Below are 27,881 nucleotides of genomic sequence, written 5' to 3' on the forward strand. Positions count from 1 at the left end.
GCAATCGGTATTTACTGCTAGAATCTAGCTGACGGGCTTTAAGACAACCCGGAAGTAACCGGGAGGGAACCCTCTCGCTTCGCCTCCAGCGCTTTTGCTCCCTCCACACTGAGGGTAATTCATTATTATTAGAACATCGCCTTTGAAGGAGTTAGTATGTTGTTGAGGGGGAATTAAACCATGTCCCTTCCTATTGTTGTTGTTGTTATTGTTTCCAGGAACACAGCCTGTCGTGAGATGTATCCGCTTTTTGAAAGGACCGTTAACCGGACAAATCCAAGTGAGTATTAGGGATAACTCTCCCGAAAGAGGCTAAACAAAATCACCGGAGGTTAAAATAAAGCCTCTTATCCATAATCACCACAACCAACAATGTGTTCTTGTTTGTATAAATTACTAAACCAGGGTTGCATCACTGTGTTATAGACTGTATATCAGGCAGGTGTTTTGGGGGAAATAACGGGTTTCTTCTTGTTTTCACGACAGCCGTTTTCCGGGTGGTGTATTCATGCGCTCAGTGCAGAAGATAGTCCCATGAGTGTGTGTGTGTGTGTGTGTTGGGACACATTGCAGCAACGAGATGGCCAACTGTCCAGACCCGTGGTAAGTTTTTACTGTGGGAAAGGCCCTCCTCCACACTGTTCAGATAGAAAATAAGAATAACAACATTTCCCAGGCACACACCAGCATACTGTCAGCCTATAGGGTCTGTATATATATTACATTGAGGCACTACTGGTCCAGTCGTGTTTATTATAGGCTGCATTTCAGGCATCCTGTGCAGTCAGCCACACCCACCACAGTGAATTATTATGCAGCACTGTGGCTTCTCGGGTCCAGTGTCCTGCTGCTGAATAAGCAAGAATATGTTTGATTACGGCTGTGTGAAGAGGTGAGGGTCACATAAATACGATTTTCCTAATCCAAAAGACTGATTTTGAGAGTGATCTGCTTCTATTGTAAAAAAACATGCTCTTATTTCTTAATGTAAACATATAGAAAAGGGAAAGAAATCCGGTTTACTTTTCTGATTATATCACTGGGGTCTTGGGAGTTGAAAAGTGATTTTTTTTTTGCCACTTTTATTTACACACAATATTAATGTAGACTCCATAGAGCATTTTAAACAAAGGCTTCAACCTAGTTTCCTAGTGGACACAAACGATATAACTGCACCAGCCCCTGTTCCCCATATTCTTTCTCCCTATGTTTCCTGTCTTTACTGTACCAACAAATGAATACAAATCAGAGAAGAAAGTCTTTAGAGAGTAAAGTTTATTCTTATGATGTTGTTAGTAATTCCAAAGGTCTACCAACACCCAACACAATTCATAATTTCCTCCAAACTTCAAACTAAATGTGTATCTCTGTTCTTCAGGTTGCCTCGGCTGACAGTTCGCCATGAGTACATGGGTCTGAGGTGCTACCAGGTGTCTCCCTGCACAAGTGTGGAGGAAGTCAAACAGCTGCTGTACGAGGAGACAGACCTGCCCGTCACAGAGCAGCAGCTGACTCACAATGGGAGAGTGGTACGTTTCCCCCTCAGCCATAACGGCATAACACATATACCACTTATTTACCAAATTGTATTTTATCACTTCCTCCAGTCAATGGTTTTCCTAAAGTGTTTTTGGTTGTTATCCTGAAATAAGGTGTGTGGTTAAAACAAGCTGAATAGATTGTAACGTTTTTTTCTACGACATAAAATACGTCAGTAAATTCCCCACTGGTGAATTTGCTAAAAAGATTCTTTAATGAGACGAGTATTTGTTTGACTCAGAGATTATTTTCTATTTTATTCTGAATTCCAATGGAGAAATCCCATTTGCTCTCTCTCTTTGCTAAGATAACTTTCAGGTCGGCCTTCAAACTTACACATATAGATAAGAAAAGAGAGTATGTGTGATTTCTTCGTGCTATAACTGCAGGACAGATAATGTGACCTAAAACATTCACAGAGCTTTCATTCATTGAGGCTGTGAACCAAGTTTTCCTCACATGTTTTATTTGTGAGCTAATAATTGAACACTTTTAATGTTGTTATTGAGCATATGACTGATTTTAACTTTGTGATGGTCGTCTGTTTATTTTATCTTGACTGCGTACTTGGATTCCTTCAGAGTAATGCAGTGGTGATAAACAAAGCATCAGCTCGGATGACTGCAATGATCTGAGTCATACTGCAACATAACCTCAGACAGTAGTATACTTACTACATTATTAGCATAAGAGACAAGAACTACAAACCAAAGCTAATAATAATAAACAAACGTAATGATAAAAAAAGTATTGTCTCTTTTACCCTTGAATGGTATATATTTGTTTATACAATTATTTCTAATTAGTTTTCACACAGCTTTATATATGTCAGATTTTGTATCAGTATTGTTAATCTGATTTATGAGTTATTATTGAGGCAGATAGATGTTGTGAGGCTCTTGTTTTGGGTGTGTCCGTGTATGTCCCAACATAACTGCAGTTGTCCCGGGGTTCAGCTGATGGAGAGCAGCAGGTGGTGGTAAGTTCTCTGAAGCCCTCACTGATCCCATGCGCAGAAATAGAGTGGTACAGTGTTAACGTGTTTTTGTAGGCCGACCCTGAAGGCAGCATCTTCCGGGTTCAGATTTTGGACTATAAATATATTTCAATCAGGAGAGACTTCATTTTGTTTAAAGAACATTTATTGACACATGCCATATGATAAATGTTAAGTCTTTGGCGATTAGACCCCGATCCTGAAATCGTAACTAAAGGGGGAAATGCAGCCGTGAGCATATAGGGAACCCCCCGGGGTATAGACACTGGTGATGATGATGAAGATCTGGATTTGATGAAGAGGGGATGTGATGAGGTTTTTGAATTAGCTCTCCTGGCACTGGATGTGGTGAAAGGAGGTGGATGGGGAGCAGGTGGTCGGCAGCATGAACACCTGAAATCACAGCTGACTGCAGGAGAGAGGAGAACCATTTTAAAGTTTGGCTGCAGCACAGTGATTGGCTGCTGAGATTGAGGTGAATTTAATAGGTTAGTAGGAAGCCCGTGATGAGCTGATTATAAGCAGCTGTGGAGTGAATGTATACCAGTCTTCCTGAAAGAACTTGCTCTGAGCTTCATATATAAATAATCTCTTACATGTTTTGTTCAGCAGGATAATCACCACGTTAACATTTTTGAAGTAAAAAGCTAACATTAGGCTATAAAGGAACTACAGCACGATCACATGACTTCACGTCACCACCGCTAAGCTAAAGGCGGCTAATGTGGGCGTGATCACGTTTAGTCACTCATTTAGACACTTTAGCATTTTTTTATTCTCCAGCTGGGTATTTACTAACTTATGTTATGTCGTAGAATAAAACGATAACATCTCTTCAGCTTGCTTTAACCACAGACCTTATATCAGGCTAACAACCAAAAACACATTCAATAAACCATTGATTTCAAGACCAAGGGAAAGGAAGTGGAAAAATGCTGACTAATTTCCAGGTTTTAAGACTCATTCCTGCAGCTTTCTATTAGCTGCAAGCTAACCACGAGGTCAGAATACTTTTAAATCAAACAATATTTCAAGTTGTTCATTATCTTCTGGCTATTAGAATTATATTATGTGAACTGTTTGTCAGAGAAAAAATCAATAGGAATCCCATGGTTCCCTCCAGATAAGGGGTTCAAGTTGCCTTCTTGCTCCGTCTAATGCAATTAAAATGTGCTGCAGTCGGATGCGGGAGGAACTGTGCCAAACACCGTATTAGCCAAAGTGTATTTTCCTTTTAGAAGGCAAGTTAGGCTTGTTCTCTTTGAGTTTTAAAAGCATTTGTCAAAATAAAGGCTTGTGTGTGAGTGCTCTCTAATGAAATAAAACATTCAGAATGAGGTGAATCACTGCAGGCCATACATTACACTAGTTTATATTGATACAGAGAGAGACAACCAAAGACAGGGGGGGTTTAAGGGGTGGACATCTCTAAGCAGTTGATCAATCACAACAGAGCCGGCCAGCTAACCAATCAGAGCAGACTGGGCTCTGGTTTCAGACAGAGGGTTAAAAGACGGGCAGTATGAGAAAAATAAAGACCTTTTTGAACATGAAAGCATGGAAACATGTCAGAGTATAAGCACAACATACACATATGAACCTGAACATGAGCAGAATATGTCCTCTTTAATAATTGTAATGCTGATAAAATGTGTTTTCTGTGTGAGTTTCCACCACTATCAATGTCTTTCTCACACGTTGAGACAAGAACACAGCTTCTGTTTCCCATATTAAATATTAATATGACATTAAAGACTTAATATGCATCAACCTGAATGGTACTGCACTGGCCATGATGAGGATGATGACGGAGAGGTTTTCAGTTTGCCAGACAGCATGATGTGCAGAGACTGCTGAGTGCAGCGGGTCACACGGTCACCTTGAGAAGCCCCACCTGGCAGCAGCATCCGTTCTGAAAGATGCACCAGGGAAAGATTTTCCATCACATTAATGTGTTTTACAGTGGCTGGGGTGAGATGCTGTTGACACATTCATGTTGATGGTCAATCAGTTCCAGTGTTACGAGTGCATTAAGTAATATAGTAAAGAGGTTATGATCGAAATGATAACTGTCCGGACATACCAGATTTCATTTGCTACTGAAAGCTTCATAATTATGTTAAAGAGTTCATATGATGCTCATCTTCAGATTCATATCTGTATTTTGTGTCTCTACTGAGACATGTCTCCATGCTTTAAAGTTCAAAAAGGTCTTCTCATACTGCCAGCACCTCTTTTCACCCTCTGTCTGAAACCAGAGCCCAGTCTGCTCTGATTGGTTAGCTGGCCGGCTCTGTTTTGATTGGTCAACGGCTTAGAGATGTCCCACCCCTTAGCACATCAAGCGTGTTAGAGCTTAATTAAAATATATCTGTCACTACCATACATACAGTAGGGCTGCTCGATTATGGCAAAAATCATAATCTCGATAATTTTGGTCAATAATTGATATCACGATTATTAAAAACGATTATCCATTTACTTTGAAAACATCAATTTATTGGAGAAAAAATGTGAACAGTTTGATTTTAACAGTTGATTACCCTGAACTTTAAGTATAATTCAACTGAAAAACCAATCAAAAAAAAAATTATTTGAAAAAAATAAAATAATAATAAAAATATATTGTTTTATTTCGATTACGTTGTTTTCGTAATCGTTGCAAGCCATAATCGTAATTGCGATTAAAATACGATGAATTGAGCAGCCCTACCGTACAGGGCAGTTGGTTACAGTCTCCTAAAGCAATTACTTAACTTTCATTGTTTTATTGAGTCAATACATCATTTGTTGTCACCTTACAGACCATTTAAATAATTTGTTTTCCTAAATAAAGCACATTTTTTCTTGTTAAATGATGTGCTTACTCCACATCCCAGCTGGAGGACAGCGTGCAGATCGGGGAATTGGTGCCGGCTGGGAGCCCAGAGATATCCGTTACTCTGGAGGGAAGAGGCCTCAAAGGAGGAGGTAGGAATAAAGCACAAAATGTCTGCCAAAATAAAAAAGAATTCTACAGTGAGGCTTACTCAGTTTGGGTTTCACAGGCAGGTTTGGACAGACTACACCGCCACTCGTCGAATTTCTGAAAGATATTCTGAGGAGGTACCCTGAAGGCGGACAGATTCTCAAAGTAAGTATTACGCTACGTTATTATTAACAGACATTTTGCAATATTTCTTTCGATGTCAATTTCCTAAGTATTTAACTTATATATGCCTAAATCCTGAACCTTATTTGTGAATATGTATTCTATATGTAATAAACCTTGTCTGTACTTTGTCTTATACATGCAAAAGCTTGGAGTCTGTAACCTGATACGTGAATCAGAATCGGGTTTATTCCCAAGGTTTCATTTCGAGATTCCTCCCGGGCAAAGACTAGAGTCAAAAACCCCAATGTCATAAGATCTGGATGGAGGAAAAATGTTAAGCTTGCAGAAAAACAAAGTGCAATGTTTTATTCTGGCTTTACTTGCTGGCATCAGCTACATTACCATACATGGTAGCAACATTGGCAGGGTGAAGGGCTAAGGTTCATCCACTTTAATAATGAGCTAATTTTACTAAAAGGCTATTTGGATGAAAGCATGCACCAGAAGAAGTATTCAGATCCTTTACTGAAGTAGAAGTACACTAAATAATCCAACTGTAAGGAAATACAGTTACAGTTCTTTGTACCCTGATTACATGTAACCTGTTCGTCCCCTTAAACCTGCTCTTTGTTGTACTCTGTAGGAGTTGATTCAAAATGCGGAGGATGCTGGAGCCACCGAGGTGAAGTTCCTTTACGATGAGACGGAGTACGGCGTGGAGTCGCTGTGGTCCCCCGACATGGCTCAGCATCAAGGTCGGTAATTACAGAGACCTCGTTAGGAGGAATCTGATTAGGGATAATTAAGCAGGCGTCCGATCCTTTGAACTGTATACCGTGGAAACATCTGTCACAAGGATTATTTCAATACTACATTTTACACTGTAACTGTATATGTGTTTCACTTCTTTGTAATGGAGAAAGAAAGCTGTCGTTGTAATAAATAAATAATTACATAATAGAAAGAAAGGTGGAAAAAAAGTCTTAATCATCAAATAAATCTGCAGGTTGATTTGAGAATAATTACATATCCACAAAAATATAACATAAATAAAACAAATATATTTATAGAATGAATAAGGAAATAAATGAATTAAAACGTGGATTCTTTTAGATTATTCGTTTTTTTGTTTTTTTTTAGATTTTTAGATTTTTTAGATTTTTAAGGCGTCATAGTTGATGCTGCTGATGCCAACTGTGAACTGTTGCAGGTACGGCGCTATACGTCTACAACGATGCTGTGTTCACGGACGAGGACTGGAACGGCATTCAGGAGATTGCGAGGAGCCGGAAGAGAGAGGACCCTCTGAAAGTCGGTCGATTTGGGATCGGCTTCAACTCTGTTTACCACATCACAGGTGAGGACTGTCCGGACATGCTTATATTTTCTGTCATCACATTGTTACTTATAGAACAACCTCTTTCCTCGTGTGATCATTGTTTAGAAACCAGGATATTTAATTGTAGTTTTGGCTTTTTTCCCTCTTTCTGTTTAGATGCTCCCTGTATATTCAGCGGAGACCAGATCGCCATGCTGGACCCTCACCAGACCCTGTTTGGAGTGCACGAGTCGGGGCAGTGTTGGAACCTGAAGACGGACATTAAGGAGATCACAGAGCTGGCCGACCAGTTCACTCCCTACGTCGGGATTTTCGGGAACACTGAGACAACTTTTAAAGATGGCAGCTTCCCCGGGACGTTGTTCCGCTTCCCGCTCCGTCTGAAACCCTCCCAGCTCAGCGGCAACATCTACAACAAGGAAAAAGTTCTGGAGCTCTTTGAGTCGTTCAAAGCCGACGCGGACACGGTGCTCCTCTTCCTCAAGAGCGTGCAGAAGATCTCCTTGCATGTGCGTGAGTCTGATGGTACAGAGCGCATGTTGTTTCAGGTCACGGCAACGGAGAACACTGAGGATAAGGAAGAAAGGCCGAACGCTCTGAATACGCTGGGAGAGGCTGTGGACAGCTACGGCAACGGGGTTCACAGCTCCACCATCACCTGCGTCACTTACCAGGTGAGCATAGAGACTCTGGATGAGACGGCTAAAGAGACTCAGAGGACGACGTGGCTGGTGTGTAACGGAATTGGCGGCAGAGGGATGTGCGCTGATATGGACTCTCTGGCGGACGATTTGAAGTTCACGCCCACCATTGGAATTGCTCTGCCTCTCACTCTGATCAATGAGGAAGACGAAGGTGCCACATCAGGATTCTCAGGACGAGCTTTCTGCTTCCTCCCTCTTCCACCCGGGGAGGAGAGCGAGACAGGGCTTCCAGTGCACGTCAGTGGCTTCTTCGGCCTCACGGACAACCGTAGGAGCATAAAATGGCGGGAGGTGGACCAGTGGAGGGACCCGGCGGCTTTGTGGAACGAGCTGCTTATAATCACCGTCATCCCCAGGGCTTACTTCGTGCTCATCACAGAGGCCATCAAAAGGGTACAGACGAAAAAGGACCAAGAGTTTCCATTATCTCCTGCAGGGACCTATGGAGCCTGGCCAGATCCCAATCAGGTGAAGTCCCGCTGGAAACCCATCATCCAGCCGCTGTTTCAGGACTTGCTTCAGGAGCAGGTCATCTATTCCCTCAGTGACAGCTGGATCCGGCCGGACCAGGCTGTGTTCTCAGAGCTGGACGCAGACAAGGAGATTTCAGAGTCCGTCATCAACTACCTCCAAAGCTCAGGGACGCAGGTGGCCAAGGTGCCCACCGCCGTAGACTTTGTCTTGACTGAGTCCATCGAAGTGATGAAAGTGACGCCATCTTTGCTGCGGCTGGTGATCAGGAAGTGCAAACACAAAGGGCCGTCGCAGGAGAAGCTGCTGTTGTTGGAGTTTGCATTAAGTGACGAGAACTACAGCGAACTCATTGGACTGGAGCTGCTGCCGCTGCAAGATGAGACGTTTACGGCGTTCTCATCTTCTGTCAGTGAGAAGGACTCCGTTTACATTGCATCTGAAGAATACCCCAGGTAGAGAAAACGTGTTTTACTGCCAAGTTGTTTACACTAGCCTAGAGGATCAGTTTGCAATATAAATCCAAGTCAACATGTACATTTTGCCTTTATTTATATACCAGAGCTGATAGAAGTGTGAATCCTGTATTACTTGTTATTTAAGTTAGCGATAATTTTAAATCAAATGACTTAATCCATTAAATCAATCGAGCATCTGTACATTATTCAAAATTAAAACACAAACATACACAAGTTTGTAAAAAATGCATACTTATTTTTTCCTTTTGCTTTTCCTCAGCTCTCTGTATCCCGGACTAGAGGGTCGCTTCCTCCTGGAGAGCATCAAACCTTCAGTCATGGACATTTTGAAAAAAGCCGCCAAAACCAGAGGTCAGTAATTCACATGTAATCTGTCCCACATAAAAACATGTATGCATGAATAACCTTTATCCCAAAAAGTGACCAGGAGACTTTTTAATTGTAAATTATTTGACTAATTTATTTGTAATCTTAATACAAGCATCTGGCAGTAGAGCGTATGTATATTTAAAGATTACTTAAAGCACTGTGCAAGGTATGAAATGTATAACATGTCCCTGTGATGACACTGTGGGCTGTAGAAACACAAGGTCACCTTACTCTCCTGCAGTGCCAGCAGTGCATTAAAGCAGTACTAATGCACCATGAAAGGGAGAGAGAGAGGGAAGATGCTGATTCATGGAAGAGCGTGTTTTTTTGCTGCACAAGATCAGATCCTCTTTGCTCTCACTGCCGTACATGATTATTACGAAAGGGCAACGAGATAATAGCCATAGATTCTCTACCATCCCCCTTGTCATCCCATATTGCTTAACTTGCATCAACGTTTCCCTCACTCACCCCGAAAAAATGAAATGTGTTTTAAGTGCAATGAAACTTTCCTCGGAGCGCCACGTTAAGCAACTTTTTGTGATGACAGCAGCAGCTGATCGGCTGTCAGTTGCTTTAACAGCTATTTGGGATGAAGCCAATGTCCGTCTCTCTTCCTCACCGTCCACATCAGCTTTTTTTCTAATCCTAACTTTTCAAAATCCTAAATTAATTTATTCCGGACATGCTGAAATGTCCTACTGTGTTTTACCAACTTTGCTGTCTCATCATTAAAATACCTATTTAGTGTATGAGATCCTAAAAAGGTTTTTTTTACACAAGAAGGAGAAAATAAATCTCATCCCCTAAGTCTGAAAATGTGTCCCTTTTTTTATTTCAGTGCAACAATATCTTTGGGGGTGCTCAGGTAGGTGCAGTCTGTCAAAGTGTGCCAAATATTGAACCTTTTTTCTGAAGTTAATAGATGACTGCTAATGAGCAGCATGGTAACTGCAGTCAGAAAAAACTCACGACTCACTTGTTTATTGAATGACTTGTTGTGTATTTCTAGTTATTTATGTCTTTGAGGAATGCTACGGAGGAGGATTAGGGAACTTTTTTTTTTTAGTTCTGACCGAATGTGAATTTTTTTTTTGAGACCTGAGATTGAAGCCTGAATTCTGAAAAGGTCGAGTTCTGCAAAAAGTCTGAAAACTGAGAAAAAAGTAACAATTCCGGAAAAATAAGTCAGAAAACGGACAAAAAATGAATGTTCTGAAAAAGTCAGAAAACGGCGTAATTTTGATAAAAAATCGTATTCTAATAAAAATCTCAGAAGAAATTTTCATAACTATTTTCAGAATTATGACCTTTTTCTCCGAATTCTGACTTCATCCTCAGATCTCAGAACAGGAGAAAATAATTTCACATGTCGCTCTAATCCTCTTCCGATAAATGGGTCCCCCTATACTGAAAAAGTGATTCATGGGTTTCCAGATTGACAAGATTTTCGACTGAATTCAACAAACTGTTTGATGATTTCTGCAAGTGTGTTTTATCTCCAGCAATATGGGCTTCAATATTGAATGTTTCAATATCTTGAATGTTGAGTATTAATACAGCAATTCATATTTACACATTTAACAAAATTACCTTTCAATTGAACCCGTCTAAGTGAATTGTCCTTAGACTGCAGCATCGTGCAATAAGAACAAATCTTGTGTCTGCTTTCATAGTTAACATTTAACTTCTTCTATATTAACTGAGGCTAATTTCATTTTCCCCTTGTTATTTGAATAGGAAGACCCTGCACTCAACTACAAGTGCTGAACATTGAACGATCGTCTCGACTCATCAAGGAGATCCTATCAACCGCCTGGCCAGGTCGAGACTTTATCGTCCAATGGGAACCTGGGAACAGAGAGCTCAAACATCCAGCAGTTTCCTGGCTGAAGATGATTTGGAAGCATCTATACATCCATTTTGCTGATGACTTAAGTACTTTTGAGGACATGCCTTTGATCCCACTTGTGCCACTCGAGGAAAGCGTTGAAACATTGAAGCTCCTACGTCTCAAAACTCCTTCCCCTATAATCCTCGTGGATGAGGAAGAATCGCTGCTCTCTGAAAACCTTCTTGACATCATGGAAAAGCTTGGAGGAGTAGTGATGAAAAAGCTGGATTCATGTTTGCAGCACCCCCTACTAAAGAATTACATCCACCCTTCCTCTCCTGGTATGCTTCTGCAAATTATGGGTAGATTGCCAACACAACGATTATCCAGCCAAGTTGCTTCATACACCGTCGAAGGAAAGATTGCACTCAGGAACTTCCTTGCTGGACTGTCTGACATTACAGAAAGGGAAAAGCATACTCTGCTTGAGCTTTCCATTTTTGAGAAAGTGGGGACCTGCTCTGGAGGTAACTCTTCATTTACATCACTGAGAGGAGCTAGAGCTTTACACCACAGAGCCAAGTATCCACCAGATGTGAAATTATCCATGAACCTTGTGGGTTGCTGCGACGAGGAATCAATCCGCCTCATCAAGCTGCTGAATGTAGAACAAGTGAAGACGACAGAATGTCTGAAGATGATTATTAGGGATATTGAGAAGGGGTTCTACACACAAGAAGAGATAACCCACATCATGCTGTGGGCACTTAAACATCTGGCGTTTCTCAAAAATGAAAACTCAGCTGTGATTGGATGGCTTTCTGCTCTGAAATTTATTCAGTCGTCTTCTGGAAAGCCTGTCAAAGCCTCAGAGCTTTTCGACCCGGAGCTGGAGATTCTACAGAATCTGTTCTACATGGAAGAGAAAACCAGGTTTCCCACATGTACATTCACGTCCTCTTCTGATATCCTTCATTCACTCAGACAACTGGGACTAAGAAATGAGGTACAGCTTACGGAAAAAGATGTACTCAAAGTAGCAAAGAAGATAGAGGAGCTACAAAGCCCCAAGGAGCCTGAGTGGGACTCCATAATCAAGAAGGCGAAAACACTCCTGCAAATACTTAACAGACAAACAAAGCTGGTGAAATCAACTGATGCTCAGGCATCTTTGCTAAAACTGAAATGGGTACCTGTCTGCAAAGAAAGACCTCTTACTTACCCTAAATCCCTTGCTTGGGTTGGAGATACTCTGAATATCAGCTCTTTGTCAGAGATGTGTGACTTGTCCCAAGCAGTGCTGGTGGGCTCTTCAGTAGCAGTGGTTGAACACACATCTGCAGGTATGAAAAAGGCCCTGAAACTAACTGTAGAGCCACAAGTTGATCAAGTACTACAGCACCTACAAGCAGTGAACGACTGGCATAAATCCCAAGCGTTCACCACAGAGGATTGGTATCAATTCCAGCAGATCTTGTTTGAGATATACGGTTTCATGCAGGCTCACCTCGAAGACGCTAGAGAGGCGATGAAGTCACTGACTTTTGATTGGGTGTGGACCGGGAAGACATTCTCATCACCGGGCCAGACGGTCCTAAAGCCCCTCCTTGACCTTGACTTGCAGCCCTACCTGTACTCCCTGCCAAAGACAATCAGAAAGTTTCACAAGCTTTTCAAGTTCTGTGGTTCAGTTGAGGAGGTTAAGTCCAGCCATGTGTTTGAAGTCATCAGCACCGTCCGACAAAGGTGTGAAGGAGAGATTACCAAGGAGGAAAGCCAACATGATATCCTACTTTTGGTCAACATCCTGAGATGGCTGAACAACAATCAGATACCTGTAGATATTAACATGCATGTGCCGATTCTTTGTTACAAGGACCCAAGCAAATTAGCGATGAGGCCCATTCACGAATGCACCTACTGTGATATCAAGGTTGACGATTTGAATGACTTACTTGAAGACGCAACAGAGCCTATTGTACTAGTGCATGACGACATCCCCATGAAAACTGCAGAGTGGCTGAAGGTGCCATGTTTGAGCACAAGGTTGATAAACCCGGAGAACCTTGGCTTTGAACAATCAGGCCAACGAGAACCTCTAACAGTGAGGATAAAGAACATCTTGGAGGAATATCCATCTGTGGCAGACATTTTTAAAGAGCTCCTCCAGAATGCTGATGATGCAAGTGCAACAGAGTGCAGTTTCCTCATTGATATGAGAAAAAACATTGACATTCGAGAGAACCTCCTTGACCCTGGCATGGTTGTTTGCCACGGACCCTCGTTGTGGTCCTTCAACAGCTCTGTGTTCTCTGACACTGACTTTCTGAACATCACACGGTTAGGTGGATCAGTAAAGAGATGTGAGGCGGACAAAGTGGGCAAGTTTGGCCTGGGCTTCAACTCAGTTTATCACATCACTGACATCCCCATCATTATGAGCAGGGAGTTCATGATCATGTTCGATCCAAACATCAATCACATCAGCAAGCACATCAGAGACAAGTCAAATCCAGGTATCAAAATCAACTGGAGCAAGCAGCAGAAAAGGCTGAGAAAGTTCCCCAACCAGTTCAAACCTTTCATTAATGTCTTCAATTGCCAGCTTCCTCTAGCTCAGGACTCCCCATACAAGTACAACGGCACACTGTTCAGACTCCCGTTCAGAACAGAGCAGGAAGCCTCCGTAAGTGAGATCAGTAGTCTGTACTACAACACCACTGACATCTATTCCCTGGTTGATGAGTTCAGCATATGTGGCCATCGATTCATTCTGTTTACTCAGCATGTTGGAAGTATGGTCTTAAAATATCTGAAATATGAGGAACCAAGTCCAGCAGGAGCACAAGATGTTGTTTCCATCAACAAAAGTGTGTGGTCCTCCAAATCCTCATACGGACCTCTGAGCATCCTAAAATCTGCAGCAAAGCTTATGAAGAAGGTAGCAAGCACCAACAGGGTACCAGCTGATGTTCCAAAGTCTGGGTGCATCATACGCGTTTTGGTGGAGGAGTTTCATAACGTGTTCAAACGCATTGTCGATCTCCATTCGCCACTGTTCAGAGGTCCAGAGGAAGATCCAAATCAGTACTTTGAAATGGCTGCTAAAGGTGTTCAGTCAAGAAGACTGACAGATGAAATGCCCCCAAAGGTAGTTGAAGTCACCAACTGGCTCATTTGCTCATGCATGGATGTAACTGAGGCTCTCAAGTTTGCCCTAAGTGATAGCGGAAAAAGACTTGGACTCGTGCCTTGTGGAGGAGTAGCTGTTCTGCTCGCAGAGGAAGAAAACCGCAGATGGACAGTGAAGACAAATAACGCACCGATCGGAGAGGTGTTTTGTTACTTACCCCTCAGAATCAAAACAGGCTTACCAGTCCACATCAACGGCTGCTTCGCTGTGACTTCCAACCGCAAAGAGATCTGGAAGACAGACACCAAGGGACAGTGGAATTCTGTGTTCATGAGACACGTTATTGTCCAGGCGTATTTAGCAGCACTCACAATGCTACGTGCGATGACTGAAAGTGGAGAACTGCTCAACTACAACTATTACGCAGCATGGCCAGATCCAAGTCAGGTGCACGATGACTTCACACTGGTCAGCCAAGGTGTCTACCAAGAAATAGCCAAAGGGGGTGACAGTGAGCATGCAAAGGTTTTCTCTGATGGCAATACCTGGGTGTCTATCAAATTCGTCAGGTTCCTTGATGACGCCTTACTCTGTAGGCCAGACATTGGTCCTGCTGCTTTCAAGATATTCTTGAAATACCTCAAGAAGAGTGGCTCCCAAGACCTCTGTGCAGTTGAGCTGCCTGACTGGGTGAAGGAGGGATTTGATGATGCTGGATGTAAAGGAAGGTTGATGGAAAACACCCTGACAGAGAAGCAGTTCTTTTCAGACGTATTTTTTCCTCACATCCAGGAAATTGACGAAGAGCTCAGAGATCCCCTGATGCATCATGTCCTGAATGAAAAACTTGAAGACTTTGCTTCAATCCTCAGGGTAACTCCGTGTATCCCGTGCTCTGGCACCAATAAGGAACTGGTTTTACCTTCAAGGCTCATTCACCCCGAGGGAAGAGTTGCTAAACTGTACAACAGTGAGGATGGAAGATTTCCTGAAGGGACTTCTAAAGACTACCTTAACCCTGTGTGTTTGGTGAAGCTAGTTCAGTTGGGCATGGTCAAAGATGACCTGTCATGGGAGGACCTGATTGAACGCGCTCAATCCGTTATTGATCTTAATGAAAAGGATCACACAGCTGCATGCTTACGTAGCAGTATAATACTAAGTCTCATCGATGAGAAACTGAAGATGAGCGATCCAGGAGCTGCTGAGCTCTTTGAGAAGCTACATGACACCAAGTTCCTTCCATTCCTGTCAAGACCTGCAGGCTTCTCACTGCCATGGCATGGGAACGACTATTCCCCAATAACAATGTTCTCTGCTAAAGAACTCTTCACAACTGAACATCAGGAAACAGTGTGTCTGATGAAGCCAATCTTGAATGAGAATTCTCCATCTTTCAAAGGTTGCGGTGCAATGTCATTGGCTGTGAAAGACTGCCTTGGCCTGATAAGAAAGCCCTCAGTGAGCCTGGTAATCAGTCAACTAAAGAAACTGTCCCAATCATTTGATGGTGTCACACTGTACCAAGAAAACATAACAAATGCGTGTTACAAGTTCCTTCATGAGGAAATGCTACAGGATGAGGAATCAAAAGGAAAAATAACCGAAGAACTGAAAGAGTTCAATTCCATCCTTGTGGAGAACACGTATGTCAACCCCTCCAAAGTTGCATTCCACCTGAATTTTGATGCAGCTCCACATCTTTACCAGCTCCCTAACAAATACAGAAACAGCTGTCGTGAGCTCTTTGAAAATGTTGGGGTACAGCCTAGCTTCACAGTCATGGATTTCTCAACAGTTCTTGAAACTGTGAAGCAAGAATGTGGAAGAAGGGTGCTCATAGAGGAGAACTTCCAGTTATGTCGCAGAATAATCAGTGAAGGAATATGGAGCTTGATAAGAGACAAGAACCAAGAGTACTGCCAAGCCAACCATGGTGGAATTCTGTTGCCTGACTTAAATCTGACATTGCAGCCATCAGAATCGCTATGCTACAATGACTGCCCTTGGATCAAAGTCAGAGACACTTCAGTGAAATACTGTCATGGGGATATTCCAAGAGAGGTCGCGGTGAAATTAGGAGCAGTCCCAAAACGTCACAAAGCCTTGGAGAGGTATGCTTCAAATGTGTGCTTCACTCAGCTGGGGAGTGAGTTTGGACAGAAAGAAAAACTCACAAGCAGAATAAAAAGCATTCTCAATGCATATCCATCAGAGAAAGAAATGCTTAAAGAGCTGCTTCAAAATGCAGATGATGCCAAAGCCACTGAGATTTACTTTGTGTTTGATCCAAGGACACACCCGTCCGACAGAATATTTGATGATAAATGGATCCCAATGCAAGGCCCCGCTCTCTGTGTATATAACAACCAGCCTTTCACAGAGGATGATGTTAGAGGTATCCAGAACCTTGGAAAAGGGACAAAAGAGGCAAATCCAGGCAAAACGGGTCAATATGGAATAGGATTCAACTCTGTCTATCACATCACTGACTGCCCCTCCTTTATCTCAAACAATGACATTCTGTGCATCTTTGATCCACATGCACAGTATGCACCTGGGGCTACATCTGTGAGTCCTGGAAGAATGTTTAGAGACCTGGATTCTGACTTCAGATCTCAGTTTTCAGATGTTCTTAGTCTTTACTTGGGAGTCCATTTTAAGTTAGAACGCAGCACAATGTTCAGGTTCCCCATCCGCTCTAAGAACATGACAAAAACATCAGAGATCAGTTCTGTCCCGGCTTCAGACAGAATGGTGCAAAACCTTCTGGATAAGCTCAAAACCGATGGTGCAGAGCTTCTGATGTTCCTCAACCACATGGAGAAGATATCTATCTGTGAAGTTGATGATGCGTCTGGAAAACTAAAAGTGCTCTACTCTGTGACAGCCAAAATATCAGATGGAGATCGCCTAAAACGCAAACAATTTCATGCATCAGTCATTGACAGTGTGACCAAAAAGAAGCAGCTCACTGCTATCCCAGTCCAACAGATAACCTATACAATGGACATCGAGGATAATGATGGAAATGTGACCACATGGATGATTTGCAACCGCTCTGGCTTCCCGAACATTGAAAATGTCTCAAAAAGTGTGATCTCAGCTCACAAAAATGAAGACATAACTCTGTTTCCCCGTGGAGGTGTAGCTGCATGTCTAAGCCACAACTACAAAAAACCTCACAGAGCCTTCTGCTTTCTGCCCCTCTCACTGGAGACCGGCTTACCTTTTCATGTCAATGGCCATTTTGCCCTAGACTCCGCTAGAAGAAACCTATGGAGAGATGACAACGGAGTGGGTGTAAGAAGTGACTGGAATAACAATTTGATGACATCGCTTATAGCCCCTGCCTGTGTGGAACTGCTGATTCAGCTTAAGCGTCAATACTTCCCAGGTCCTGATTCCACCATGACAGTACTACAAGGCACACCGCTTCATGCTGTTAAAGATACTTTGCGGAAATATCTGTTCTTCTTCCCAGTCAACAGAGTTGATATACAGCCAGACTGGTACTGTCTGGTTAAAGCAGTGTACAACTGTATCCATGCTGACATGAGGCGTTTGCTTCCTGTTGTCAGAGCAGCGCACATGGAGAACTCTGACATGCACTCTGTCATTTACATTTCATGGGTGAATACATCCAATGCAAACAAAGGCAGAGCCTTTTTTGATAATCTGCTTCAAGATGAGCTTCAGTACTTAAAAAACACAGAGTACAACATGACCTCAAGGAAGTCTGTGGCTGAAATTGTCTACAGGCTCAAAACCTTGCTCCTGGATATTGGTTTCAACCTGGTACACAGCTGCGACGAAACAGCAAACCTCTACTTCTGTCTGGAAGATGCAGGGATACCAGTCAGTTACGTAACACCAGAGGATGTTCGCAGCTTTCTCCACACTTTCTCACTACCAGACACATCTTGCCACGTGGGAAAGCTCCCCTGCCGTCTCCAACAGTCCAACTACAAGCTAGTTCATAACGTAAAGCTTCTAGTTGACTACTGCTTCAAGGACATAGAAGTGGACAAAGTCACCATTGAGGGTTTGCCTCTGCTGTTAACAATGGACACTATGCTTCAGGTCTTTGATTCCAAGAGACCAAAGTTCCTGACGACACATCATGAGCTAATCACATCAAGGAAAGAAATGTTCATGAATACACTGTACATCAAGTACAGCAACATCCTTTTGAAGGCAGGAGCTGCAAAGATCTTTGACATCAGCTGCTTTGCGGAACTACTTGGGTCGGTTCTTCCAAGAGAGTATCGAACAAGGATCCCTGTGAAGTGGAGAGACAACTTTACAAGTGAGTCTTGGCTGAAGAATGTGTGGAGCTTCATCAGTGAGAATATTGCTGTTAAGGAAGATCAGGTGGACATCAAACCCAGTTTTGACATGGTGCTGGACATACTGAAAGAATGGGCTCTTCTACCTGGGATCAAATTCTTGGCAAGAGAAAAAATTGTCGTCCCTGAGCATGATGTGCTTCTACCTCTGGGTTTGATTAACATAGCCATATTTCCACATGGCCAAAATGACAAAGTCTTTCACACCCTAATGAAAGCAGGGTGCATTCAGCTTGCAGTGAACAAAATCTGCGTCAAAGAAAACCCCATCATGCCTTTTCTGGCCCAGCACACAGCAAGCATTGAAAATCCTACAAGTGTTCTAAAGGCTGTAGAGTACATGATCCAGACGTCTGCATTCAAAACAGCTAATCTGACTGACAAGGACTTTGAGGCTCTTCTGTTGTATTTCAACTGCAACCTAGCTAACCTCACACAACAAGATGCACAAAGCCTGAAACTCCTCCCATGTTTTAAATCAGTTAGTGGGAGATACATCAGCATTGCAAACAATGGGACAAACTATGTCCTTGAAAAAAGCATTCCCACTGAGGACATTGACAAATGGGCTCACACACCCTCCTTTGCCTTTCTTTTTGACAATCCACAGCTTAAAGAATTGTACACGTTCCTTGGCTGCAAACCAATCGATGACTTAGAAATCTACCTTCAACATCTCCTGCCGAAGTTTGACACGTTCTCTTATAATGCTAAAGTCGAACACATTGTGTACTTGAAGGAGAGACTTCTGTCAATTGAAGAATCATGTGAGATGAGGGATCAGCTCTATGAGAAATTGGAGGGACTGTTGTTCATCTACGACTACTCCAACAGACTCAGGCCGACCAAGTTTTTCTATGATGAGACGGTGAAGGTGTTTGAAGTCATGCTACCTGCAAAGTCATTCATACCAAGTGACTTTTTCAAGAAAGTTGAGCAAGTTTCAAAACCCAAGAACGGGACACTGTTGCTCACCTCATGGATTACCTTTCTGAGAAATATTGGTCTCAAGCATGAGGTATCACAGCAGCAAGTGCTTCAATTTGCAAAAGAGGTCAGCATCAAATCCCAAACAGAGAGCTGGACCACAGAAAAAGTGCAAAACATTGTCGATGTTCTCTTGAACCACATTTTCACAGAAAGGACGGATCTGTTCCAGACTAACTTTCTCAAAGAACTCTCAATGATACCATTCCTGTGTCCAGAGAGAGCCCCCAAAGAACTCATCAAGCTTCATTCGCAGTACCAAGAGATGAGCGGCTCACTTCCTCTGATTCGATTCAGTGGGTCTCAGTTAAATCCAAAATTCAAGCAAACGGATATCATTCACTTGCTTTGGACATCATGCCCAATTTTACCAGAGAAAGCTACACCCTCCAGCATAAAGGACCAGGAGGAGAACCCTCTCACTGGACAGGAACAACTTGACCAAGTTCTAAACATGTTAGGCGTCAACTTGGACCCTCCCTTGGAGAAAGTCATAACCAACTGTAAGAACATCTGCAATATATCCAATCCGGACGATGACATGGTGAAAACAAGGAACAAAGTTTTAAAGTCCACCTACGAGTTTCTCAATGCAGATAAAAGAGACTTCCGTTTCCAGCTCCGTGGGGTGGCTTTCGTCATGGTTGAAGATGGCTGGAAACTGCTGAAACCTGAAGAAGTCGTGATTAATTTGGACCATGAATCTGACTACAAACCCTACTTGTACAAGTTGCCTCTGGAACTTGGTAACTTTCATCAACTGTTCAAACTTCTTGGCACAGAAGACGTTGTGTCAACCAAACAGTATGTTGAAGTGCTGTCACGAATCTTCAGAATCTCAGAAGGCAAGCAGCTTGACCCAAATGAAATGAGAACGGTGAAAAGGGTTGTCTCAGGATTGTTCAAGTCGCTCCATAATGATCCTGTGGAAATTCGTAAAGACCTTGATAGTCTCAGAGAGTTGATGTTTTATATGCCAAGTCATGATGGTAAACTAGCTAAATCCAATAGCTTGGTGTTTGATGATGCCCCACACTACAAAAGCAGAATTCAGGGTAACGTTGGAGTTCAGATGCTTGTGGACATGAGCCAGTGCTATCTGGGTAAAGATCACACCTTCCACACAAAGCTGATCATGCTACTGCCACAGAAACTAAGGCCTAGACTATTGAGTAGCATTCTTGAGGAACAACTTGATGAGGATTCTCCAAGAATGTGCCAGTTTGGAGCTCTTTGCTCACTTCAAGGCCGCCTACAGCTCTTGCTGTCTTCAGAGCAATTCCTCACAGGACTAATCAGAATAATGAAACATGAGAATGACAACGCATACCTTGTGAATGAGGAAAAAGCCATACGTCTCTGCAAAGCACTCTGTGAAGGGTTGAAAGTTTCTTGTTTTGAGAAACTCCAGACAACACTAAGAGTGAAGGGATGTAGCCCCATTCAACACAGCCGCAGCGAAACACTTGCCTTCCTCAAGAGGTATGGCACAGCTGTGATTCACCTCTACATCCAACATTCAGACAGCAAAGACATTAATTTTCTCTTGGCACTGGCAATGACATTGAAGTCTGCGACAGACAATTTGATATCTGACACATCCTACCTAATTGCCATGCTGGGCTGTAATGATATATACAGGATCACAGAAAAGCTGGACAGCCTTGGGGTCAAGTATGACTCAACAGAGCCTTCAAAACTTGAGCTTCCCCTTCCTGGAACCCCAATACCAGCTGAGATACACCACACACTCCTCATGGATCCCATGAATGTATTTTACCCAGGAGAGTATGTGGGTTACCTTGTAGACTCTGAGGGTGGAGACATGTACGGGTCCTACCAGCCTACCTATACGTATGCCATCGTCGTTCAAGAAGTGGAAAAGGAGGAAGAAAGCACAAATGTCCTTGGGAAATACTTCCAGATTGACATTGGTTACACTGAGTACAAAGTTGTCAGTTCCCTTGACTTGTACAAATTCTCAAGGCAAGAAGAGAGCACCAATGCACGAGAAACTAGTGCCCCGTCAACTCCTACAAGCCCAAACAGTCGTTCCTCTGGTTCACGAACAATCCCTCCTGTTTTTGCCGGTAAGGAAAACCTCAGACCACCTTCTCAAAAACAGTCTCCGAAAAAGATCAAGCTTCACACAATTCCTGAGATTCTGAAAGAAGTGACCTTAGTAGTCGAACAAGCTTGGACGCTTCCTGAGACAGAGAGAAAGAAGATAATCCGCCGATTGTATCTCAAGTGGCATCCAGACAAAAATGCAGAGAATTTGGACGTTGCCACCGAAGTCTTCAAGCATTTACAGAATGAGATAAACAGGATGGAGAAACAAACTTTGACCGATCAGCAAAATACAGAGAGAGCTTCTAGGAGGTCCTACTCCACAGCATCATCCCGCTTCCAGTCGGAGAAGTCCTCATATCAAAGGTTTTATTCATCCTGGAACCAAGAAGCCACAAATCACAAGTCAGAAAGGCACTTCAGGGAACATTATACCAGCCATGCAGGTTCGTCACAATCCCACCGTTTCTTTGTTCCCCCTACCTTTAAGACAGTTGGAAACCCAGTGGAAGCCCGTAGATGGCTGAGGCAAGCACGAGCAAACTACTCCGCTGCTCGTAATGATCTCCATAAAAATGCCAACGAGTGGGTCTGTTTCAAATGCTACCTCGCCACAAAGCTTGCACTGATAGCTGCCGACTACGCAGTCAGAGGAAAGTCAGACAAAGATGTGAAACCAACTGCACTGGCTCAAAAGGTGGAGGAGTACAACCCTCAGTTAACCGGCCTTTTGAATGATGTTCAGATCCTGGAAGGCTATGGTGTGGACAGCCTGAGAACTCGCTATCCCGATCTTCTGCCGTTCCCTCAGATTCCCAATGACAGATTCACTTCTGAAGTGGCAATGAGAGTCATGGAATGTACCGCACGAATTATCATAAAGCTTGAAACCTTTGTTCAGCAAAAAATATAAACCTGTCGTCAAAGATGAGAATAAAACAACAGTATGCATAGATCCTCGCGGGAATGGAGGACACCCATGGCTGTGTGCAATGCAGATCATGTGTTTCACTTTGAATAAAATTGGAAGTATCCAGCTGGCAGCTTATGGTACATGTGAAGTTACTACCTGTGATGGTGGTGCTGTGGTCTATGCACCGTAAATACATGTATGGCTCCCATAACATTTTAGGCTGTCTCAATTTAGATGTGCTGTAATATGTGAACAAAATCTGCATATGCTGTACATACATTTGCCTAAGCAATACGTTTTGTTTACTATAGTCCCCACATTGACTATGTTTGCTCTGAGTTAGATACAAATATGCTGCTTTTTTTACTTTATATTTTATAAAAATAATATATATATATATATATATATTTTCTTGCTACAGAAAATCAGTTGAGTGTATTGAAAGAAATACATAACTTCTAAATGTCAAATACTGTCATGCAACGTGTGCTCATGCACGAACTCAGCATGTCAAGGAAATAACAGTTACGTTTGTAAATTATGTTTTTTGTATCTTCACCGTTGATTTAAAAAAGATTCGATAACACAGCCAGTCACAAAGCACTTTTTTGAAACGCCTCATGTACTTGCCGAGCGCTTGTGTCACCCCAAACATTTGTGGGAGTCCAACTGTGAATGGAAAACGTTTTTTTTTGTATAGCCATGTTAAATGTTAAGGGACTGTTTTGAATTATTACCTGTTCTCATGAACCACTTCTGGGGCCCTATAGTATGACGGCAAACAGGTGCAAAAGCGTTACAACGGGCCAAAAATCCATTAGTAGAAATGCGCTGTATTTTTTCAAACGATACAAATGAAGAAACATCTTCACCAACTTAACAAAACATGCAAAGCGTTTACTAAAAGTGCTGCATATACAAAACGCTGCAAGAAGCTCAACACATAACACCAGGGGAGACTAGAAGAGTGATGCACACAGCTGGGACCAGAGCGCTTGATGATGTTCAGGGATTATAAAGTTGGACAACTGTCACTGTTGTTAGAAACACCTAAAATGTTGGCTTTATTTTAACAATGTGATCACGTGATTCCTTTCAATATTATTGCTCATATAGCTAACCTAGCCATTTCAAATATACTGAAAAAACACTTACAATTATGAAACAGAATAACTCTGCTAACAGTGAAAAGGAAGTGCAGAACGTTTCTCCTACATTGAGTGTTTTGGGCCGTTGTAGCATGTTTGCACCCGTCAGCCACCGTACTTATGCAAGTCTGCATCGATATCTTCAGCTTTGGATAGGGCAGTAATGATCGAACCTCAGCTTACACAAGTCGTAAACCTGTAGGAAAGATGCTAAAATAAAGAGTCCATGTGATTCTTTTGGCACAACCCCTATCAAGGTAACTTTTGGTCCTTGGCTTTTCCAAGGACCATGGAGCTGCACCAAACGCTGGTGCTAATTGGTTTTTACTGCAGCATTGGCTTTATTTTCCCTTTATTAGGACTATAAACACACTGACCATGAATTGTAAATGTCATTTTCAAACCGTTTAAAATGTGTATTTGTTATTTTATTAAACCTCAGGCTTGAGGTTATACTCAGCCGATATCTCCTTGAGCAAACAGTGGAGAACATTTGGTACCATACATGTTGATGTACACTGTGCCATAAGGCCTAATAAATCCCCCTTAATAAATAAAATGTCTCTGTTTTTGCACCTATGTTTAAAAACATTACATGTTCATGTTGCACTTTTTAAATGTATATTTTGTATTACGTTTTAAAATTGTATATGGTTAGCAAAGCACCCCATTGGTTTACAGGATAACTATGAATTCAATTACTGATTATTATTAACATGGGAATGTTGCAGCTCGTTTCTGAAACTGCAGCATGTTTCTCCAATTGGAAGTGTTTTGGGCCATTTTCCGCCTCCGTAATAACGACATGTTTTAACTTAAGCAAACACTGGATTTGACGCCACACATTCTTGCCAAATATAGATGGGAACCAATGACAGAAAGGTGGCTCACTTGCTGGTCCATGGTCTGTGAACCTTCTTTTTTTAAATGCATCCTGGTGGTACTGCAGTGCTTTTCCACAAGAGTGCACCAGAGAGCCAATAAACTTTGATCACAACTATTCATTTCCACATTCTGTCTTCAGCAGAAGACTAGAGTCCAGATTAAAAAAGGACACAGCCGGGTCCTCTGGTGCCTTTATGTTTATGATTTTTTTTTTATCAAACAAGAAGTGACTAGTCTTGAGAAAAAAAAACGTAAATGAGAGACACAAAGTAGAAGAATAGCACAAAGTTTATTCAACATACAAAAATAATAAATACACACTTATAAAATATGTCAGAACACCTGGGAAAACGGCAAATGATCTTCTACATAATACTGACAATGATAACACGACACAATGAGATAATATTTTAAAAACAGTGATGCAGATTCATTAATGAATGTTTGGATCATTTAAAAATATTGCCCTTTTTATTCCTGATTTTACAGATGCGAATGTCACCTGACATATTACGTAAAAAATAATCCCGTTATTTTTCCATTCAGAATCATATAATCTACAGATTTCATTCGCATTACATTGACTGTATTGAAGTTGCTGAACAAACTCAGACCAGTTTATTGCAATAAAAACATGTGATATTGCTAAAAGCATAACAGCATGCTTATTGTGGCCAACTGGTGCAAATGTGCTACAGAGGCCCAAAACACTTCTAACAGGGACAATAAAAAGTGAGGCATGGGACCCGAGTGCTTGTTGCCATTCAGGGATTAGAAAGTTGGTCAACTGTCAACTTTATAATGTCCCCTGGTTTGATCTTCTTGCAGAGTTTTGTTTCATTTATGCAGCATTTTTAGCAACTGCTGTGTGTGTTCGTCATCGTTTCTGAAGCTGCAGTGTATTTCTCCTAATGGAAATGTGTTGGGTCGTTACGTAAAGCATTTGCACCCGTCGGCCACCGTACTTAAGGGTTGGGCTTAAAAGAATAATTACAGGCCATACACACATACTTTAACTAAAGAACAAAAACAATTACACACGTGATACATACCGAGTAACACTTTATTAATCTAAACACATGGTTTTAATCTAAACCATATGAATAACTCGTGTTGTTTCCAGATTAAAAAAAACAAACAAAAAAAGATAAAAATCCATCTCTGAAGTGACAAAATATGTACTCTAATTAAACAAAAACATGCTAAACAACAAGTCAAACACACCACATACCAAGGGCTCGGAGCCAAAAGGGCACATAAACCAAAATAAATATTCTGCTTTTGAGATGTATTTTTTGATTAATCCAAGCCTTTGATATGTGTCTGTGTATTTATTGCACCACAAGATAATATTGCATAGGATGTAAGCTGTTTCCAGCTCCTCATTGCCCAGCCATGATACTGTGCGTGTTAAAGATCCTCCACAAAGCTCTGATGCAGACACATTTGGAACCGAGTGCCAATTTGTTTCAGCTGAATGGTTAGAAGTTCATAAAAGCAACTAAAAGGATGCGTTTCATGACAACTCCAACATGTACGCCAGAAGGCATTTGTATTTTTACCGGCCTGGATGCACCAGTGGGAGATCAGAACAGACCCAGTGTGGTACAAAGATAATAAAAAAAATATCAGGCCAGATATAAACAGTTGTGCTTGTTGCCTCCCAGAAGATGCATCTACAGAGAGATGGAGAATCGATTACCTTGTCAGAGTCTTTTTAGCACTCCTGATTCTCCCTGCAAGTGGAGGTGACCCCGGCCTTGGACAGGAAGAGCTTTCCGCTGGGACACACGCAGACCTCTAACAGACCCTGAGCGTTTCCAGAGACCCCTTCTTCGCTCAGGGGCAGGCGCGGCATGCGCACCATCTCCGCATCGAGCACCAGCTGCACGAGCAAGGACGAAACAAGGAGAGAGGGATTTGAATCCACAAGGAAACAACACTTTCCACTTAAGGCGAGTGCTCAAACACATAATGGCACACAGCCTGAGGTGAGAGGTCGATGTTTTACTTAAGAAGCAATACGTAACTGTAGAAATACTCTGTGACAAGTGAAAGTCCTGTATTCAAAAGTCACAGTACAACGTATCCGCATCAAATTAAACTTTTGCCTAAAGGCCCATTTCAGAGTTATATATATATGAAATTACTGGATTATGAATCATTTGGGAAGGAGTGCTCCTATCCTTGACTTAAAGGGGTCCTACTATGCTCATGTTCAGGTTCATATACTGTAAGTATTTTGTGTCGTTGTGTGATGTCACTATGTTGCCAAAGGAGTCGAATTGAGGCGTTTCAGGCACGGGGAGGGATTGTGTGGGAGAGAAACTCCCTCTGGAGGCAACACAAGGATTGTAGCCTTTGCAGACCATTTACATGCACACAAACTGTTGGGGAAATATTTTCCAAGGCCCATAACTTCGACCCAGTTTATCAGTTCAAACTGTCCTGACTGAGCACACGCACCTGTAACCTTGGCTGCTGTGCTCTCAGTGTTGTGTCTCCCTGCTCCGGCCTGTTGGCGTCAGCTGATAGAGGTGTTATGGTTCTATTTTGTTGTGCAGCATGTTGATTATTCTCTCTGATCTAGCTAAATACACGGGTCTGGGGTAGAGTTCTTCAGAATTGACGTGGCAACTCTACCGTGAAGTCAGAACCTCTGATTCTTTGACATGTCTTGTGAATTCTCCGGCCGAAGCTCCAAATAAACCGTCAGTGTTTGCCATCAAAGCTCCAGCTCTCCTCGTGTCTCCTTTGAGTCCTGACTCTCCATTGCTACAGAAGTTTCCCCCACGCTAACCTATAGAATACACTACAGGAAAGGGGAACACCCAGAAAAGCATAATAGGGCCCCTTTAAATCTGAAAGATACAGTGTAGTGTTTACCTTTCCAATAACATTCCATGAACTCATGTTTTACTTTTTACAACAATTTAAAGTAGAAGAAATATAGCACTAAAGTAGAAGTTGTGTAATGAGCTCCCTCAGGGCGATCTGTCGGGTACTTTTTACTAAATCTGTCCAAGAGATGGAAAAAGCTGAGCTACTGTCCAACTGAGTGAGGCTCACATCGAAGTGAGCCTGAAAGCGATTATAAAAGCTTGAAGCGGCATGTCGCTGGAAAAGCATTATTCCCTTGGTAATAAAAAAAAGAAACAGCTGGTGTTCTGAAGACGTCAGGAAGTTTAGGATGTTTCTCTTACCATTCCTATACTAGACTGCAGGAGGATATCCATGTTGGAAGCAGCTTCGATGTTTCCGGCCAACGCTTTGAGATGAACTCCTTTTGGGGCGTCCAAACTGAGAGAGCGGGTGGGACACTCCAACCTGAAGAGGAAATAGAGCGTGGCTGTATAAAGAGAACTGGATACAACATTGGAGGCAGGGTCCCGTTCACTCCTATGAGAGATGCTCATTGGCGCATGAAGCCAAAATGGTTGAGAGTGGCGCAGTAATGAGTCCTAAATCAATCTTAAATTGTACGACTTCCTGTCCCCTGGTCTGGAGGTCAATGGTTTTCTGAATGTGTTTTTGGTTGTTAGCCTGAAGTAAGGTATGTGGGTCACAAGC

General features: G+C 42.3%; 2 protein-coding genes across 2 annotated transcripts in view; one reads left to right on the top strand and one right to left on the bottom strand.

Annotated features, from left to right (window-relative positions):
- Nucleotides 1–151: 151 nt before the first annotated feature.
- Nucleotides 152–23,985, top strand: sacs (sacsin molecular chaperone). The gene is made up of 11 exons (XM_079675932.1): nucleotides 152–280; nucleotides 487–603; nucleotides 1,379–1,529; nucleotides 5,416–5,506; nucleotides 5,584–5,669; nucleotides 6,274–6,385; nucleotides 6,841–6,987; nucleotides 7,126–8,599; nucleotides 8,883–8,974; nucleotides 9,834–9,860; nucleotides 10,733–23,985. The coding sequence occupies exons 2-11, from the start codon at nucleotides 581–583 to the stop codon at nucleotides 22,276–22,278; spliced, it is 13,749 nt and encodes a 4,582-aa protein (XP_079532058.1). The 5' UTR covers nucleotides 152–280; nucleotides 487–580; the 3' UTR covers nucleotides 22,279–23,985.
- Nucleotides 23,986–24,581: 596 nt separating this feature from the next.
- Nucleotides 24,582–27,881, bottom strand: part of sgcg (sarcoglycan, gamma) — a 19,592-nt gene continuing 16,292 nt past the window's right edge. Inside the window, 3 exon segments of the mRNA XM_079674363.1 lie at nucleotides 24,582–26,196; nucleotides 27,515–27,693; nucleotides 27,696–27,710. Coding sequence (XP_079530489.1) covers nucleotides 26,029–26,196; nucleotides 27,515–27,693; nucleotides 27,696–27,710 — 362 coding nt within the window. The 3' untranslated portion in view covers nucleotides 24,582–26,028.

The sequence above is a fragment of the Notothenia rossii genome (assembly GCF_949606895.1).
Source record: "Notothenia rossii genome assembly, chromosome: 4".
NCBI classification, from domain to species: Eukaryota; Metazoa; Chordata; class Actinopteri; order Perciformes; family Nototheniidae; genus Notothenia; species Notothenia rossii.

Excerpts from the sequence above, each read along its gene's own strand:
- sacs (XM_079675932.1), top strand. The coding sequence starts at position 581 with ATGGCCAACTGTCCAGACCCGTG. Across the intron at positions 5,670-6,273 it reads AAGGCGGACAGATTCTCAAA|GAGTTGATTCAAAATGCGGA; the intron begins GTAAGTATTACG and ends TGTACTCTGTAG. Across the intron at positions 6,988-7,125 it reads CTCTGTTTACCACATCACAG|ATGCTCCCTGTATATTCAGC; the intron begins GTGAGGACTGTC and ends CTTTCTGTTTAG.